Source organism: Ailuropoda melanoleuca, chromosome X (assembly GCF_002007445.2).
Source record: "Ailuropoda melanoleuca isolate Jingjing chromosome X, ASM200744v2, whole genome shotgun sequence".
Lineage (NCBI taxonomy): Eukaryota > Metazoa > Chordata > Mammalia > Carnivora > Ursidae > Ailuropoda > Ailuropoda melanoleuca.
Genome location: NC_048238.1, coordinates 110,862,583 through 110,878,369, shown reverse-complemented (window position 1 = coordinate 110,878,369; position 15,787 = coordinate 110,862,583). Strand labels below are relative to the sequence as shown.

Below are 15,787 nucleotides of genomic sequence, written 5' to 3'. Positions count from 1 at the left end.
CGTCCCCTGAAGGAGTCCCCATGTCCTCACTCCTCCACTGGGACATTTGCAGAGCTTGACACCTGTCCCCTTCAGTGAGTGAGCATCAGTTTTGGAGAGAGGGATTAGGGAGTATCACTTGGGTTCCCCAAACTCAGATCTGACCAAAATGTAACTAGAAAGTAATTGATAGTTTTTTCTTAAGTGCCAAACAGCGAGTCTAGATGGACAGCCTAGAGAATTTCAGGGCCACCACACCCTCCTGACCCACTCAAAGGGCACTTCTGGGAGACCTGCTTTTGGGTGCGTTAGAGAAACAGAGCAGCCTAGGTCGTTCTCCCTGGGAATCCCCACTGGGCTTGACACACGCTGATGGAACTGTCCTTCAGTACGTGATGGTGTTGGGGCCAGGGGACTGTTCCAGGTGCTCCCCTGCATTTGGGAAGTTGTTGCCAGGGGAGCATGGGCTCTGGATACTGGCTGCCATGCTCTCTGGCACCCGCAGGTGTGGGAGCTGGCTGGAGTGCCTGGGGTCCAGCAGGCTGCCTCCGAATGCTTGTCTCTGGTGGAGGAGACACAGGAGGGGTCACACACTGGTGACAAGTCAGGCAGCAGAGCTTGCTTGAGTTTACTTAGCAACTGTGTTATTTGTCTTCAGGATGAGAGTTCCGAGTAAATGTCTGCTTTTCCACTGTGTTCTTTCCATATATGTCCGCCCAGCTCAACTGGGAGCTCTTTAAGGACAAGCACTCTGAGCACGGAGTGGGTGGTGAGGGGCCAGCCCGCAGGCCTCTCTGTGCGAGTAGCTCTGGCTCTCTTGCTGGTCCTTTCTGCCGTTTGCTGTTCAAAAAGTCCCTCGTCTGCCTCTTGTGCTTCCTCCCCACAGGCTGGGCCCCAGCACCACCCCCTGGACCCCAGCCTCGCCCGTCCCGCATTGACCCCACGCGGCCCTTGGCCAGCACTTATTGCTGGTTTGAATAGAATCGGGCAACGGATGTTTCACTTTCGGGCAACGGATGTTTCACTTTCGGAGTCTCTGTCTTCTCTCCCCTGACCAGATTACAGGCTCTTATAGAGGCTTCAGTTTTTTTGGATCTCTTAAGGTTTAGCCTCCAGCAAGGCAGCTGGCTCCCACACACTTGATGGGAGGTCATTTTCTTAGCTCTCAGAAAACAGAACCCCCTGCTCTGGATGGGAGGGCTAGGTGGAGGGTACGGGAGAACCCTCTGGAGAGCTCTCTCCATCTGCACCTGTGCCAGTCTGTTTGCTCCCCACCCCCTGCCCCAGGACTTACCAGAAAGCAGGGAGGATGGTTGGATAAAGCTCTCTAGGGACTTGGTGAACATTCCCCACCCCTGGCTGAGAGCCCCTGTGCCGAACCAGGAAAGCATGGCTCCGAGGCTCTGGTCTGCTGGGGCCAACGGCAGTCTCCGTGGAGATTTTGTAGCTCTAGGCTTCCTTTTATGATGACCGCTTAGCAGGCCAGTTCCTTTCTTCCTAAGGGACTCCGTTTCCCATTTTTTAAATTGAGCAGGTTGAACCAAAGTGATCTCAGACGGGTTGCTGATTGCTACTTTTATTTTTATTTTATTTTTTCTGATTATTTTAAAATCCCTTAACCCGCCCCTGTGCCTGTTGTGCTGCCCTGCGTGCGGGACTTGCAGGCCTCACGTGCTGGCCTCTGGGCCTGTCCTGTCAGCGCTTACCACTCAGGGGTTGTCTCTGTTTTCCTGACACCCCTGGGGCCAGAAGCTCCACCTTCAGTGTGCCGTCACTGCAACAGAGAGGAAGGAAAGGCACTGGTCAGCAATGAGGGGTGGAGATAAGATTTTCTAAAACTCGAAGTTTCCAGGAGCTTCTTAGTCCAGAGCACATCTTAATTACTGTAAAGTGATAAATGGCCAAAATTTGCCTGGTCTGTCAAACGGGTGGAAGGAGGGGAGCAATCCAGGTTCTGTGGGGAACTTGGCTAGTTTCTTCCTTTCCAGCTGTGGTTGAGTGAATGGTGTCCCCCGAAAGATGTATTTGTGTCCTAACTCCTGGAACGTGGGGTTGGATCCTTATTTGAAAACAGGCTCCTTGTAGGTATTGTCAATGTGAGGTGAGATCCTACAGGAGTAGGCTGGGTCCGAATCCAAGATGACTGGTGTCCTTCTAAGACACAGTGATGGAGTGTGCAGAGGGAGAAGGCCACGTGATGACAGAGACAGGAGTGGTGCGTCTCCCAGCCAAGGAAGGCCAAGGACTGCCGGCAACACCAGCAGCTGGAAGACACAAGGAAGGACTGGCCCCTACAGCCTTCGGAGGGAGCGCCGCCCTGCCGACGTGGATTCCTGCCTTCTGGCCTCCGGAGCGGGGGGGCGAGTACAATTGTTTTGTTATTTTAGCCCCCCCTCCCCCCCTCCCACCAGTGTGTGGTATTTGTCAACTCATACCAGGCCTTCCTCAGACTTCCGGGGTGCACCTTTGCTCCCAGGGTGCTGCTGGGTGGTGAAATGTTGGCCAGCTTTGTGAAGGGATGGGTGCTGTAGCGCTTCCTTGCCTCAATTCATTTGGCTAACTACCCATTTTTTTCCACGGGAACCTGTGTCATATCTGATAGCAGGAGTGGAAAGAGTCTCCACAGGCAGAAATGAGCAATTTGGGGGGAGTGCAACATCTCTCCATAAGATGCCAGCTCTCTGGACATGGCGTTTGGCCCCATCTGGACATGCTCAGCCTTATGGTTCAAGGTGGACTCGCGCATCAACGAAGCAAGGGCTCTTTGCTCTTCGTCAGCTGTTTTCTGTTATATGTCTTTTTGCCTTTTTAAGAAGTATGGACTCTGGTGGTTGGGAGGGAACTTAGAAGCCATTTTTCTCCTTTCTTGGCAGCTTCCCTGGAAAAGGCATCCGGGGGCGCCGCCAAGTTTGAAAGGGTGGTGTGTGGAGTGGAGAAATAGAAACACAGGGAAAGGAGATGCGGGTAGTCTTGGCTCTGTCACCGTGGTAGTCATTTGCAAGTTTTGGACCAGAGCTGCCTTTATGGCTCTGCTGGCAGAGCAGAGGGACTGGGTCACAGAGCACAAATGCCCCCCACGCAGGTGCTCAGAGATGCCCAGTGTGCAAAGGAACGGATACGGGAATGACCCGGTGAGCAAGTGAATGAGTGAAATAATGGGTATTCTTTCCCTGGCTTTGGCTTGAAGAGGAAGTCTGTGATTACAACCCTTGTGCACTGCTGGCGGGGGGGAATTTAAAATGGTGCAGCCACTTTGGAAAGCAGTTTGACAGCTCCTCAAACAATTAAACCGAGCATTACCAAATGACCCAGCAATCCCACTTCTGGATGTAGACCCAGGAGGAATGAAAGCAGGGGCACAAACATATTTGCACGCCCGTGTTCACAGCAGCATGATTCACAGTGGCCAAAAGGTAGAAGCAACCCAAGTGTCCACTGACGGATGAGTGGATAAAGAAAATAGGGTCTAACCACACAATGGAAAGTCATTCAGCTTTAGAAAGGCAGGAAATTCTGACACAGGCTACAACATGCATGAAGCTTGAGGACACGATGCCACTTACAGACAGTTATTGTATGATTGCACTTCGGGCTTCCTAGAGCAATCAAACTCAGAGAGACAGAGAGGACGGTGGGCACCAGGGGCTGTGGGGCGCGCGATGAGGAATTCGTGTCTAAAGTGAACAGATTTCAATTTGCGAAGATAGAAAGGTTCTGGGGACGGATGGTGGGGATGACTGCATAGCACTGTGAAAGCGCTTAATGCCGTTGGACTGTTTGCTTAAAAATGGTCAGGAGAGTGATGACTTTTATGTTGTATATATTTTGCCACAATAAAAAAAAAAGGGAGTCTGCACATGTGCATTTGGGTTGGTGGCCCCTCCCCTCCCCTTCCTTCGAGGATGCCTGTCTGGACCTTCAGGTAACACCCTCTAGGTCCAGGCAGAGGACCACCATGCAAACCTCTGCTGCAGTGCCTCTGACCCCACAGGGCAGGCGAGCCCTTTCTCCCTTCCATAAGGATTGGACAAGGGGCTGCACACCCAGGGGGCAGCACTGCCATTCCCGGGGCTCATCTGAGCTTGGCGAAGTGGATGAAGATGCCACCTTTTCCTTCCAAATGAGAATTCACCGACTAATAAATCACACATGTTACCCAGACTGGGCCTGTAGGAGCCTTTCATTTTTTTTTTTAATACACAGAAATTTTGGTCTATTCTTTAAATTAGGAAATTCAACTACAGACTTTTAATTATTATGCATCTGGTCTTCCTCATTAAGATAATTTTTGTTCGTCTTTATAACAGGCAGATAAAAATGTAAAACATATTTAATAACTGAACACAGTTGACCAAGCCATTCCATGTAATATGCTTTATAGAGGGGGCTTCCTCACAAGACAGGTCCCTCGGCCTGAAGACTGTACAGAAACCAGAGCGACAATCTGAGGTCACGGCGCCCCTTTCCTGAACCCCACACCCCGAGGAAAGGCAACCTAGGGACAAAACAATGGACACACAGAGTAGGCAACTTTGTACAGCAGCAGTGAGGGTTTTTGTTTCATCTATATTGACCATTTGTTCTACCAGGGTGTCAGAGCATATGCGGCTTATCTTCTTCAGTTGAAAGATTTCCAATTTTATTTCTAGTTTAAGAACACACAGACCCTCAACAAATTGAGTTGCCCTTTTTGTTGTTTAAACAAGGACATTAGGGAACAATTTACAAATGGGTAACATTCTCAATGTGCCCTTTGGAATAAAGGGATGGCTTTAAGTTATCTGTAGCTGGCATTTTAAGTGGGATTTTCTTTTCTAACTGGAATTCCTTTGCCCAAGATTTGACTCCTCCTGCTCAGGGGTGACACGGCATTCATGTTAACGGTAGGAACTGAGCATGCTTTGGATGTCGACCCAGGTGCTCACAGATGCAGGTGGAGGTGAGACGAGCCCCCTGCAGGTGGGTGTGGCATAGGGGACATGACGGGTGAGCCAGCCTTGCCGCATTTCTATTCTGATCCATGTCCCTCGGCTCCCAGCTGTCCCTCAGCGGCTCAGCCTCAGGCCCAAGCGATAGGCGCATGTGCAAGCTACAGTCGGGCCGCACCTGCTTCTCTGCAAACACGGGACAGATGAACCAGAAGGTAAAGGAACCTCTGCTTTTTCTGCATTTCCCTCCCTGCTTAGTGAGCATTCAGGGGAAACTGAGGCTTGGCACAAGGGGTGCCCATGCTGCAAGGAGAGGTCCCTGAGGGAGCCGTCTGGGGAGCCCAGGCCCAGCTCTCCCACCTGCAGACAGGGTGCTCAGCCGGCACGGCAAAGCTGACCTCCTCAGCCTTCCGGGCTCGTGAGACAGAGCCACGGGTGTGACTGGAGTGATAGTGGTGAGGTGCCGTTGCTCCCGGCGGCTTTGCTCCTGCATCTGCTTCCCCCATGTCACCGTAGGTGGCTACAGACACGAATCCATGACTTTGTGGGTCATAGTTGTCCTTGAATGAGAAGACCCGGGTTGGAAGAGTGCTTTGGCAGGTGGCGACTGAGAACTGACATGCTGTTGAGGTTGGAGCGCGGACAAAGAAAGCCCACCAGCCCGAATTCAGGAGCTGGAGTTGAAACTGAAGGAAACTTGAGAGCAAAACTCCCCTTTCTACCTACTGGAGGGGATCATTCTCATCAATACTTTGGTATTTTCCTTTTAAATAAAAAATTCCATTGAAAACGTTTTTTTTTTTTCTCCTCTATAGGCAGGGGTCTCAAAGTGCAAAAGTTCCAATTCTAACCGCTCCGGCCTCGTATCTCTCTCCCCAGCCTTCTCAGGAATCTCTACAGCAACATTCCCAGGAACTGTGCGGGAAGGAGGATCGGGATGGAGAACGGAGGCTGGGCGGGACATGGGGGGCAGCGGTGGGGGGGGGCAAGCAACCAAAAAGATGTTCTTACAGTCTCATTCCCCGAAAAAAACCTGCCACAATAAATAATGAAATTTCAAAATGAAAACACCTGATAAGAGGAATGGTAATATCATGCTGATAAATAGCTCCTTATACTTTAAATATGCATCTGGTCATATATGTACGTATATGTCTATACGCACACACATCTCTATGCACACACGCACACACATACAGACCGCTCATGTGTCCTGGGGGAGGGGCGCTTGGTGGTGCAGGTACATTTGCAGGCGGCTCCCAGCGGTGGGCTGTGCGGGCAGGGCATCCTTCCTGGCCCTGCAGAGCAATGTTCATCATTTTTCTTTCTGAATGAACCTATGGGTCCGATTGCTCTCCGGTGGGTGCAGTGAAACGCCCCATAAGCTGCAACCAGCCCCCCGCCCCACCGCACAGCCCAAACAGCGAACATCTGGTGGAATTGTAGTGTTCATTAAAAAAACGCTTCGATAGAAAAAAGGGAAACACAGCACCACCTTCAGCCGCCTGGGCCATGCGCTCCTTGCAGGCCTGCGCCTTCCCAGCCGAGTGCGCGTGTGTGCGGTGCGCGCGTGCTGAGAGCACTTCCCTTAGAGGGACGTCTCCACGCTGTGGAGCGGGCTCCCAGGTCTGGAAGAAAACACTGACGAGGTAGCTGACTTGGTGCCGTGCGTGGTCAGGTAGATGCCGCTGTCTATGGCGTTGTTGTTCTGGTTGGGGGACGGGGGCGGGGGGGCCCGCAGGCGCTCCTCATTCTCGTCCACGTCCGTGTCATCGATGAGTGGGATGTTGTGGGTGTAGTCATTGATCAGAAACTCGGGCGTTGCCATGAAGTTATGGATGGAGGTCTTGGATTCTGGTTTCTCCAGGCCTTCATAGAGCGAGCTACGGAATGCTTTCACCACCCGGATCTGGAGTGGGAGGTGGAAGGATAGGGGCCCGAGGTGGGAGCAGGGAGGGAGGGAGGGAGGGAAGGAGAAAGGAAGGAAGGGAGGAAGAAGGAAAGGAAGGAAGCCAGGAAGGAAGGAAAGAAGGAAGGAAGGAGATAGTCAATGGCTGGCTGGTGCTGGCAAGTTCCACCCACATCAACAGCACAAGGTTACTGCATGACAAATGCGCATCCATTGGAATGGAACAATTGGGGCAGCTCTGCCTGGTTATGGTAAGGATTTTCAGGTTTGGGTCCATGTCTCATCAACTGATCCATAGGCAGGACAAGTGGCAGTGGCTTTCTCTAGGCCGACCTGGGCAGATATTTTGGAGCTCAAGAGTGATAAATGCAAGGGACCCTTGGCTGTCACCTCCCCTGTGCCAGCACTGGGAAGGGGAGGACAGGCTTAGGTGGCCCCTCGGCCCTCTGCCAAATCTGAATTCCAATTTAGTAGAACACAAAGATGATACAAAAAAGGGAGAATGCTAGAGAGTGGACTCCCCACTTCCTCCTTCCAGAGAGTCTGCAAAACTTTCTGATAACAGAAAGTCCTCAGCCTATGGGCACTTTGCCGGCCTTTCTCAAGTGGGTCTCCCTCCCTGGCCTCCCTATAGACCACTTCTCTGTCCCGCCAGCTCTTGTGACTGTAACCAGCACCCGCCATGCCCAGACCCATAGGGCCATCAGTCTTTCTGCTGCTAAGTCCACTGGCTACTTTTGTGCCTCCATCTCATTTGATTTCTCAGGGGCACCCAACACAGCTGACTGTCCCTCTTTCTGGAAACTCCTCCTGGCTTCCCTGACATCACCACTGCTCTGGCCCTGTATTCTCCTTCCTCTGTCCCTTGGTGCCCCAGAGCCCTGACCTGGCACTGGTCCTCTTCCTCTCTGTTCATATGCCTGGGTCCACCTCCTGGCCCTGACCATCACCGTGGGGCTCATCTGGCTATAATCGGGGGTTGTGGCCCAGGCCTCTCCTCAGAGCTCCAGGCCTGAGAGCTTGCCACTGTCCCATCTGGAGGCATCCAACTCTGAAAATGGTCCCACTTTTGATTTGTACCCACTAAGCCTGTCCTGCTTGGATGGCCTGATCCAACTCGATGGTTCCTCATGCCTCCTACAGGGCCCCTGGCCTGCGCCTGGGTGCCTCTAGATTGGTTGTCATTTCCCTTCGCAGACCCTTTTGCCTTTGTGTCCCCTGCCATCACAGGCATTTTGCAATCTGGTGCTCCTTGCCCCTCCAGCCTTTCTCACCCTGCGTTCTCCTCCTCCTTCTTCTTTTGGTTCCTGGAGTCTGCCATATCCTCCCTCTATTCAGGCTTGTTCCCTGGCTGCTCCACGGGCATTGGCAGACCTCAGATCAGCATAACTCTCCACAGCGAAGAGCTTCCCACAGTGCCCTGATCCCCAGCTATGGTTGCTCTTCGCCCCAGCCAAGCTCAGCACCCTCTGCCTCCCACACCTCCTGCAGGATCTTGCTCCCAGAACTAGCCTCTCGGTTTCTTCGATGCCACCTTCACTTACATGAATGCTCAAATGTCAGCAGGTCTATGAGCTGCAGAGCTGCTGCCTTGCTCTGTTCTCTCCCTGGTCCCCCTCTACCTGGGTCCTCTCTTGGTTCTAGAAGTTTGAGTCAATGGGAAGACCTCTGCTGGGCCCTGCATGAGCCAGCTGGCCTTGTGCTGAGATGGGGAAGCCAGCTCTGCCCTATGTGAGTGGGTGGACATAGCATCAGTTCTATACTCATTTCCAGGTCAAAGGTTCTAGGACTTGGTTTTCTTGGTTTAGACTGCGTGTTGGCAAACTGTGGCCCAGGGGCTAACACTGGCCCTTAGCTTGGTTTTATAAATTAAGTTTTATTGCTACTCAGCCACGCCCATTCATTTCTGCATTGTCTATGGCTGTCTTCAAGATCCCAGGGCAGAGTTGGGTAGTTGTGACAGAGACCTGACCCGCAAAGCTAAAAATAATTACTCGGAGGTCCTTTATAGGAGAAGTTTGCTGCCCCCTAGTTAGACCGTGAATCGCACTACCGACCCTCCGGTGTCTGGCCGGCGAGACTGCCAGTGCGTGGCCAAGCACGTGGTCCTAAATCACAGCCGTTCAAAGGCTCCATAAAACGGGAATTTCCTGACTCCAAATCTTAAATCTGGCCAGGATTTTCTCCGAATTTGGTGCAGTCACATCTTCTGGATTACGGGGGGCCAATTATTTGCACTCAGTTCCTTAACTCCCCCAGACTGGCTTCAGAGAAAGGGGTAACCCAGAAACTGAAGTGAGAATCATTTGACATTTTTAATGAAAAGAAATAGAATTCACTTTTTGTAGTCGTTGCAGATGTGGCCTCATTTTGGGGGGCTTTTCTAGTGCCAGAATTGTGGGGGAGCTACTGGGACATTTGTTGCGGCTGTGTGGTGGTGGTGGGGTATCTGCTCCAGCTGTCGGCTACACCCCTCAAGTCACAGAAAGGAGAGTAAGCTGCATTCTGCTGCCCTTGACCCTGGGCACCTTTGTGCGAAGTTTGGCCGCAATGATCCAATGCCCCTGGCTACACCGTCTCCTCTAGCTGAGCTGGTCTCCTCATTTGGACCTGGGTCACATGATCAGGCCCGGCTGAAACCCATTTTCAGGTCTCCCTGTGCCTGTCTGAACTCCAAAGTCTTGGCCCAGAAAGGGCAGCCAGCCCTTCCCTCTCCAGCTTCTGCAGCTCTGGAATGTTCCTTTAGGGTGCTCCTCCCAAGTATGATCAGACTCACTTTCATGACTCTCTCGTCGCTAGCCTTGTTTGCTGCCTGTAGACAAAGTGTGGCACAGAGCAGTGGCTCAATCACCAACAGGGAGGGCCAGGGCTGCTCACGCAGACATGCGGTTGTGGGCTCTAAGCTATGCTTGTGTCATCCCAAGTCTCTTACAGGTCCCACGTCCCTGCATTCAAACCTTGGCTGTTAACAAATTGCTTGGTATTGGTGTTATAATGGGCTGTTTTCAGGACACCTGACACTGAAGAGCACAGTGACTTCCTGGGACACGGGTTTGGTGAGAACCGGCAGACGTCTCAAGAAGAGAGGCCTGCCCTAGCCGAGCTCACGCATGGCGGCTTCAGAACATCCCCGCAGCAGAGTTCAGTGGGTCCCAGCAAAAGAGCGACCAGGGCCGAGCCGAAACAGTGCCCTTCCCCCAACGCTTTGTCCTACTGCCTCCTCCAGCCACTCTCCCAAACTGGGACCATCCCAGAGGCTCAGGGTGGAGTCCTTCGGGTCATCTCTCCATCTTTGCCTCCCCAAGGGACCTCGCCACCCTCAAGGCTGTCACTGCCACCAAAAGCCCAGACTCCAGGGATACCATATATATACCCTTTGTATCACCTCCACCTACGTCTACAGCCAGCATGCACCCCATCCCAGCATGCACTGCTGCTCTTTCACCTCCCCTTGGGTAGCTGACGGGTCTATCAAACTGAAGGAGGCTGAGGGTCAGCCCTGGTTTTCCAGTCCTAGTGCAGGGCTCTGGCCAAACCACAGAGGCACCTAGGTCCCTGACCCCAGTGCCCTGCATCAGCATGTCCCAGGGCCCCTAGTTTCCCAACCCCTTCACAGCAGAGCCCTCTGTTGCTGCCATATCTGCCAGGACCCCGGAGGCCCCTGGGACTCACAACCCCCAAGGGCAGAGCCCCTGACAGCCTGGTCTTTTGATCCCCCCCCTGGCTCCTATCTCTGTGGCTGACATCACTGGGATCCCTTGCAGCCTCCCTCCTCTCTGACTGTTGAATCAGGCCTGGCCCTCCCCAACCTAGCTGTTGGGGACTCCAAACATTCAAGCAGGTGATGGAACTGCCCTGGGTCCACTCTGTGCAGTGTGGGAACTCACCGAACTGACCCCCCACCAAAAGTCCGTTTTACTGTTGGGTAGCTTAAAGTAAAAGAAAGACATGAAAAGCACTTTCCAATAAAGGGTTGTAGCCAAGGTGTCTGGGAAGGCCGAGGAGGATCAGGTTGGCCTGGGGCCAGAGGGCTCTCCCATAGCTTCCTCTCTCACCCCAAGTGAGGCCTGCTGTGCCTCCCATTTCCTGGTGTCTGAGAGGTAGCCCTGTTTGCTGCCACACTGCCTGGACGCCCCACCCTGGTCCCTGCACCCACTCAAGGATGTTGCCCCCCTCCCTTGCCTGGCTACTCATTTGTCTTGTCTTAAAATAGACTCTCTCTTGGGGCCACAGTCCCCTCTAGCTGCTGGCAATGGCCATTCTTTCCTGACCCCCTGCTCCCCAGGGACCTCCCCAGCTGGGCACTCAATGCTCCCCAAGCCACATCCCTGCTTCCTGGCTGTAGATGGGTCCCGAGGTTCTCCGTCCTCTCCCCACCCCCTCACAGCCAAGGGCCCCAGGGCTCATCTTTCGACTCTTTCTCTTCCTCATCTACACCCACACATTTCCTAGCTGCTCTTATCTGCCACGGTCTTAAATACCATCTGTCTGCTAACGAGTCCCACACCTCTATCTCCAGACTCAGGGCTCTGCTTGCCACTTTAACTTCACCCCTACCCTACCCCTCTTCCCTGGTCTCCCTGCTGCTGCCCTTTACCTCTGCAGTCTATTCTCTGCAGGGCAGCCCCAGCAATCCTTTCAAACAAAAGCCAGAGCATGTCACACCCTCCACTGGTCTAAACCCTTCAATAGCTGTATCTCCCCCAAAGTCAGGGCCTTCCTCAGGCCATTTTCTTTCTCATCCTTCTTTACTGTCTCCAGCCTCAGCCTCCTGGCTCTTCCGGAATGCTGGCACACTCCTGCCTCGGGGCCTTTGCACAAGCGGTTCCCTCTGCTGGGAAGGCTCCTTCCCAGTGAGCCTCATGACTCCCCCTCACCTTTTCTGTTTGCAGCCTCAGCCCTCCCATCTCCCTCAGCAACCCTGTGCCTCTTCATTTTCTCTCCAGCATGGCTCACCTTCAATCCAACCCCCTCCATTGTTTTGTCTCCTTTCCATAGGCCCCTGAAGACTGTGGTCTGTCTGATTCCCTGACCTCCCCAGCTCCCAGCACCCAGCACAGTGCCTGCACCCAGGAAGGGCTCAGTGGGCAGCTGCCGGAAGTACCTCTAACCAGCTAGCTCAAGTCTCCCCCAGCAACATTACACCTGCCCTTTCCCCTGTCTAGACTGCTCTTCTGCCAGATTGTCCCATGCAAACCTTTTCTCTTTATTCAGAACTTGGCTCACACATCCATCCTTCGGGAGGCCATCCCAGACAACCTTTATCCAAAATCGCACTCCCAACATTTCTCTTGCTCTGCTTTTTTCTCTTCTGAGGCTTGTGACCATCTACACTTAACAGGAGCTTACTTCTCTGTTCTTTGCTGTCTGCTGTCTGCCCCCACAGGTGAGCGCTGGCCTGCCTTCTCCGGAGCCCTGAGCTCTGTCAGTGGGGACAGGGTGGGTGAGGCTTCGAACCCACAGTGCCACTCCAGCCACATAGAGCCACAACAGAAGGGATGCTTATGTCACACTCTGCAGCTGATGGATGCTTGGGGCAGGGGCAGAGGGGCTGAAGGTCACAGCTCAAAGTGGGTGCGCTCCACTTTTGTTTTGACCTCCAATCACTCAAGTTCGCAATGCAGGTGGGTGTGGGGGTGGGGAGGGGATGTAAAAACAAGGAGGCAAGGGAAGACGGAGGGAACACCCACTCAAGTAAAGAAATGCAAAACGGGAATGAAAAGAAGAGAAGAGAAAAAGAAAAGCAAAGGCTCCTGAACAATGATGACAACAGTAACAACAGAAACTGTGCTTGACAACCTTCTGGCCTTTTCTCCTCTGTACTGTGGGATAAGCAGGCTGTGCATGGGGAAGGGTCGTCATCTTTCTGCCCTCTGCTTCTGTCTCACTGCTGCTCCCTCAAAGCCCCCTCATGCTTGATGGGCATGCCTGTCTCTGTACCAGCCACTAATCCAGAATCTTCTGTGGGAGGGAAGGGACTTCTCTGCTCTCCTGGCATTCAGGCTTTGGGTTGACAGCAAATTCTGAACATAGCAGTTGGGGAGAGCCAGGGGAACTGCTTTCCAGGAACTTTGGGGTTCCCAGGTCCCCAACCATCCCTGTAGGCATGAGGGTGGATCAGGCTTGAACGCGACACAAAGAGGTGTGGGGTGACAGGCCCACAACTGAAGAGGAAGTTTCCCTTTCCTCATCATGGAATTAGGAAACGTGAAAATGCAAACTCCAGAGCTGGCCCTTTCACTGAGGGAGGGATTGAACCCCAAACCAACTGAAGACAGGGCTCCGTGCACGCCGGCAAGTCAGAACTGCTAACAGCCAGTGAGTTTTGTGAAGATTACCTCCCATCCTGTGTGCACGCATCTGTGCCCAGGACTGGGAGAGCCTGGACTCATGCCGCTGATGCCAACAAGCTGTTGCACAGGGCTGACCCAGGCACAGGGTGAGTCCTGGGCTTTTCAGGTGGTCGGCCTTGCTTTTCATCCTGGCCATGTCCAGCTGCAGGGCCTCGAATAAGTCTTGGACTTCCTGGGCTCTGGCTCCCAGCCCTGGGAGTCAGCCTGGAAGAGCCTACTGGGGAGGGCTCGGAGCAGGGGTGCTGGGGTCTGCCTTAGGCTGCGAGCTAGTATGTACTTTAGGAACTTGCTGGAAGGTCCTTCCCTGTGGTAGGGCCCATGGTTGCAGGAAGGGCTGATACTATTCCTAATGTGGAAACAACGCTGTCAAATAGCTGAGAAGAAATGCCAGCACACTGTTCGCAGAAACCCAAGCGTAGAGACTTGGCTTGAAATCAAGGAACTTCCTGAGAAAGGCGCAAACTCCAGCAAACAAGACTGCTTTCGCTTTGCAAGGCTCCTTCCTCCACGGGGCCGGCTTAATTATGGGAGCTGCTGCCCTGCCGGTGTGCCGCGAGCTTGTTTCCCCAGGCTCCGGGAGGGTGTGTCCAAGGAAATCGTTGGGGCTTACCTGGCATCGGCTTTGCCAAGTTGGATGGAAGACCTTCGTGTTGCAAAAGGAAATTAAAATAGAGCCACTGCTATGATGTGTTTCTGGCACGGTTAGTCAGGACTAAGCAGCCCTGAGGGAGCCCTTCTGGCCACATCTGCCCAGACTCACTGCCCGCCACTGCCCCTGTCACCTGGCTGGGTCAGAAGCCCTCTCTGCTCCAGTGCGAATGCGAATGCGAGTGGGGGGGCAGTGCTGCTGCAAGAGGGCCGCTCAGCTCCCTGATGAGATGGGGGAGCTATGGGGCAAGCTGATGGGGAGCAGGCTTTGGAAGTGCGGCTGGGGAGGGGGTGCTGGGGCGTGTTTGGGTGTCTCCACCCCCCCCAGGCAGCCATCCGGCAGCCAGCTTGCTGCTTTGGAAGGAACCTGAGTGAACACAATACCCCATCTAGGGCCACACCTTTGGACCCTGGAGCCCAGCCAGGGGAGTGAGGCCAAGTGTCTAGCAGCTCTAGCGGGTGAGTGCGATGGGGGGCGGGGGATAGGACTGCACTCCCTGTTTCCATAAGACAGAGAGTGTTGATTAATGAATGCGCTTTCTTAAGACACTCACGGGGCGGCTGGCCTCCGGGCATGGCTGAGGTCCCATGCCAGGAGGTGGTGGCTGTGAAGGGCAGATGCGACACCCCAGCTAAGAATGGAAAGGCTGAGTGAGCCCTCCTGGGGCTTCGAGGGCATCGTGTGTGGCCAAAGGAGTGGGTGCTCTGTGGGGCTCCCAAATCCAGAAGCAGCAAAGACATGTGGGTGTGGGAAGCCTGGGGGTCAGTGGTTGGCTGGAAAGAGTGGGTGGGTGTGGGTGTGAGTGTGGGTGTGCTGAGCCCCAAGGACCTTTCATCTCTAACCGTCCCTGGTCACCCCTCTAGGGGGCTCTCCTTTCCCTCTGGCTCTGAGGATGTCCTCCGGCCACTTCTTGGCATTGTTGCTATGTGCTGGGACCTATGTTGGTGAGCGATGTCACCTATCCCTTTGGCCCTGAGGCTCCTTGTACACACCCTGCACTGGGCCTTCCCCAGAAAGCCCGACGTTCTTGGTGGAACTGACGTCACTCCAGAGACCCTGGTGTGCTGGAGACACTTGCGTAAGGGGCAGACTGGCTGGACAGTGGGCAAAGAGGATAGGAACCTTCTCATAAGAGCTAGGGTTTTCCTTAGGAAAACCTTGTGGCCTGTGACCACTGTACCCTCTACCATCCTGCTTCTCGGCTAAGCTAGATTTGCACCTTGTGATCTGCACCTTGCCTTCCTTCTGGTAAGTTCCAAGAGAGGGTGAGGGCCATTGGCTAGCCCCCTGCCCCCTGTGCCAGGCCTTCTCCTGCTTTGTACAATGAGGGTGCTGGGCTTAATGATTTCTCTAGGTCCTCACAGCTTGGACTGAGGGGCCAGTTCAGAGTTCCAAACCAATCTGCCACATAGTGATAATGGCAGGAGGTAGTTTTGGTTGGTGGCTTCCAGAAGCAGGCATGTCCCTTGGTGTTGCCTGGTCCTCCAACCGGCATCTTCCTCCACAGTGTGTGTGTGGGGTGTCCTTTCTGAGTGCTGCCACTCAGGTGGGATGAGCCTTTGAGGCTGGCCCTTGTGAGTTGGGACTTTGGGACTCCCTTGCTACCACATCAGCACCCTCCTCAGATAGAAGGTGCTCAGCTCTCACTGGGACCCTGTCACCTGTTCCTTACCCAGCACCATGTGGTGTGGATGGGACAGTGGCCCTTTTTTTTTGATCAGGCACTAGTTCTATCCCCCTGGAGTAGCTCGTGGCCCGTGAGAGGGGCGGTGTCTCTCAAACTGTTCTTACCAGGCATTGCTGGGCTCCCAAAAGTGGGAAGTGGGGGTGACAGATGGCTGCAGAAGGAAGGAAGGTGCTAGGAAGAGAGGAGAGAAAGAGGCTACTGCCAGGGAGGAAGTTCAAGGAATCCAGAAGGAGCCAAGAGACAGCAGGCCTTGCCAGGTTCCCCGAGAGGAGACCTGGGCTA

General features: G+C 53.8%; 1 protein-coding gene across 4 annotated transcripts in view; it reads right to left on the bottom strand.

The window, feature by feature from the left end:
- Positions 1-4,338: 4,338 nt before the first annotated feature.
- The window catches only part of ATP2B3 (ATPase plasma membrane Ca2+ transporting 3), a 45,018-nt gene continuing 33,569 nt past the window's right edge, over positions 4,339-15,787 (bottom strand). For 2 of the 4 annotated variants that reach the window (XM_034649277.1, XM_019809775.2), the window contains exon 21: positions 4,339-6,816. In XM_034649277.1, the coding sequence (XP_034505168.1) occupies positions 6,496-6,816 (321 nt within the window). In that variant the 3' untranslated portion in view covers positions 4,339-6,495. The remainder of the gene's footprint in view (positions 6,817-15,787) is intronic. The other 2 variants (XM_034649275.1, XM_034649276.1) reach the window with 2 other exon arrangements.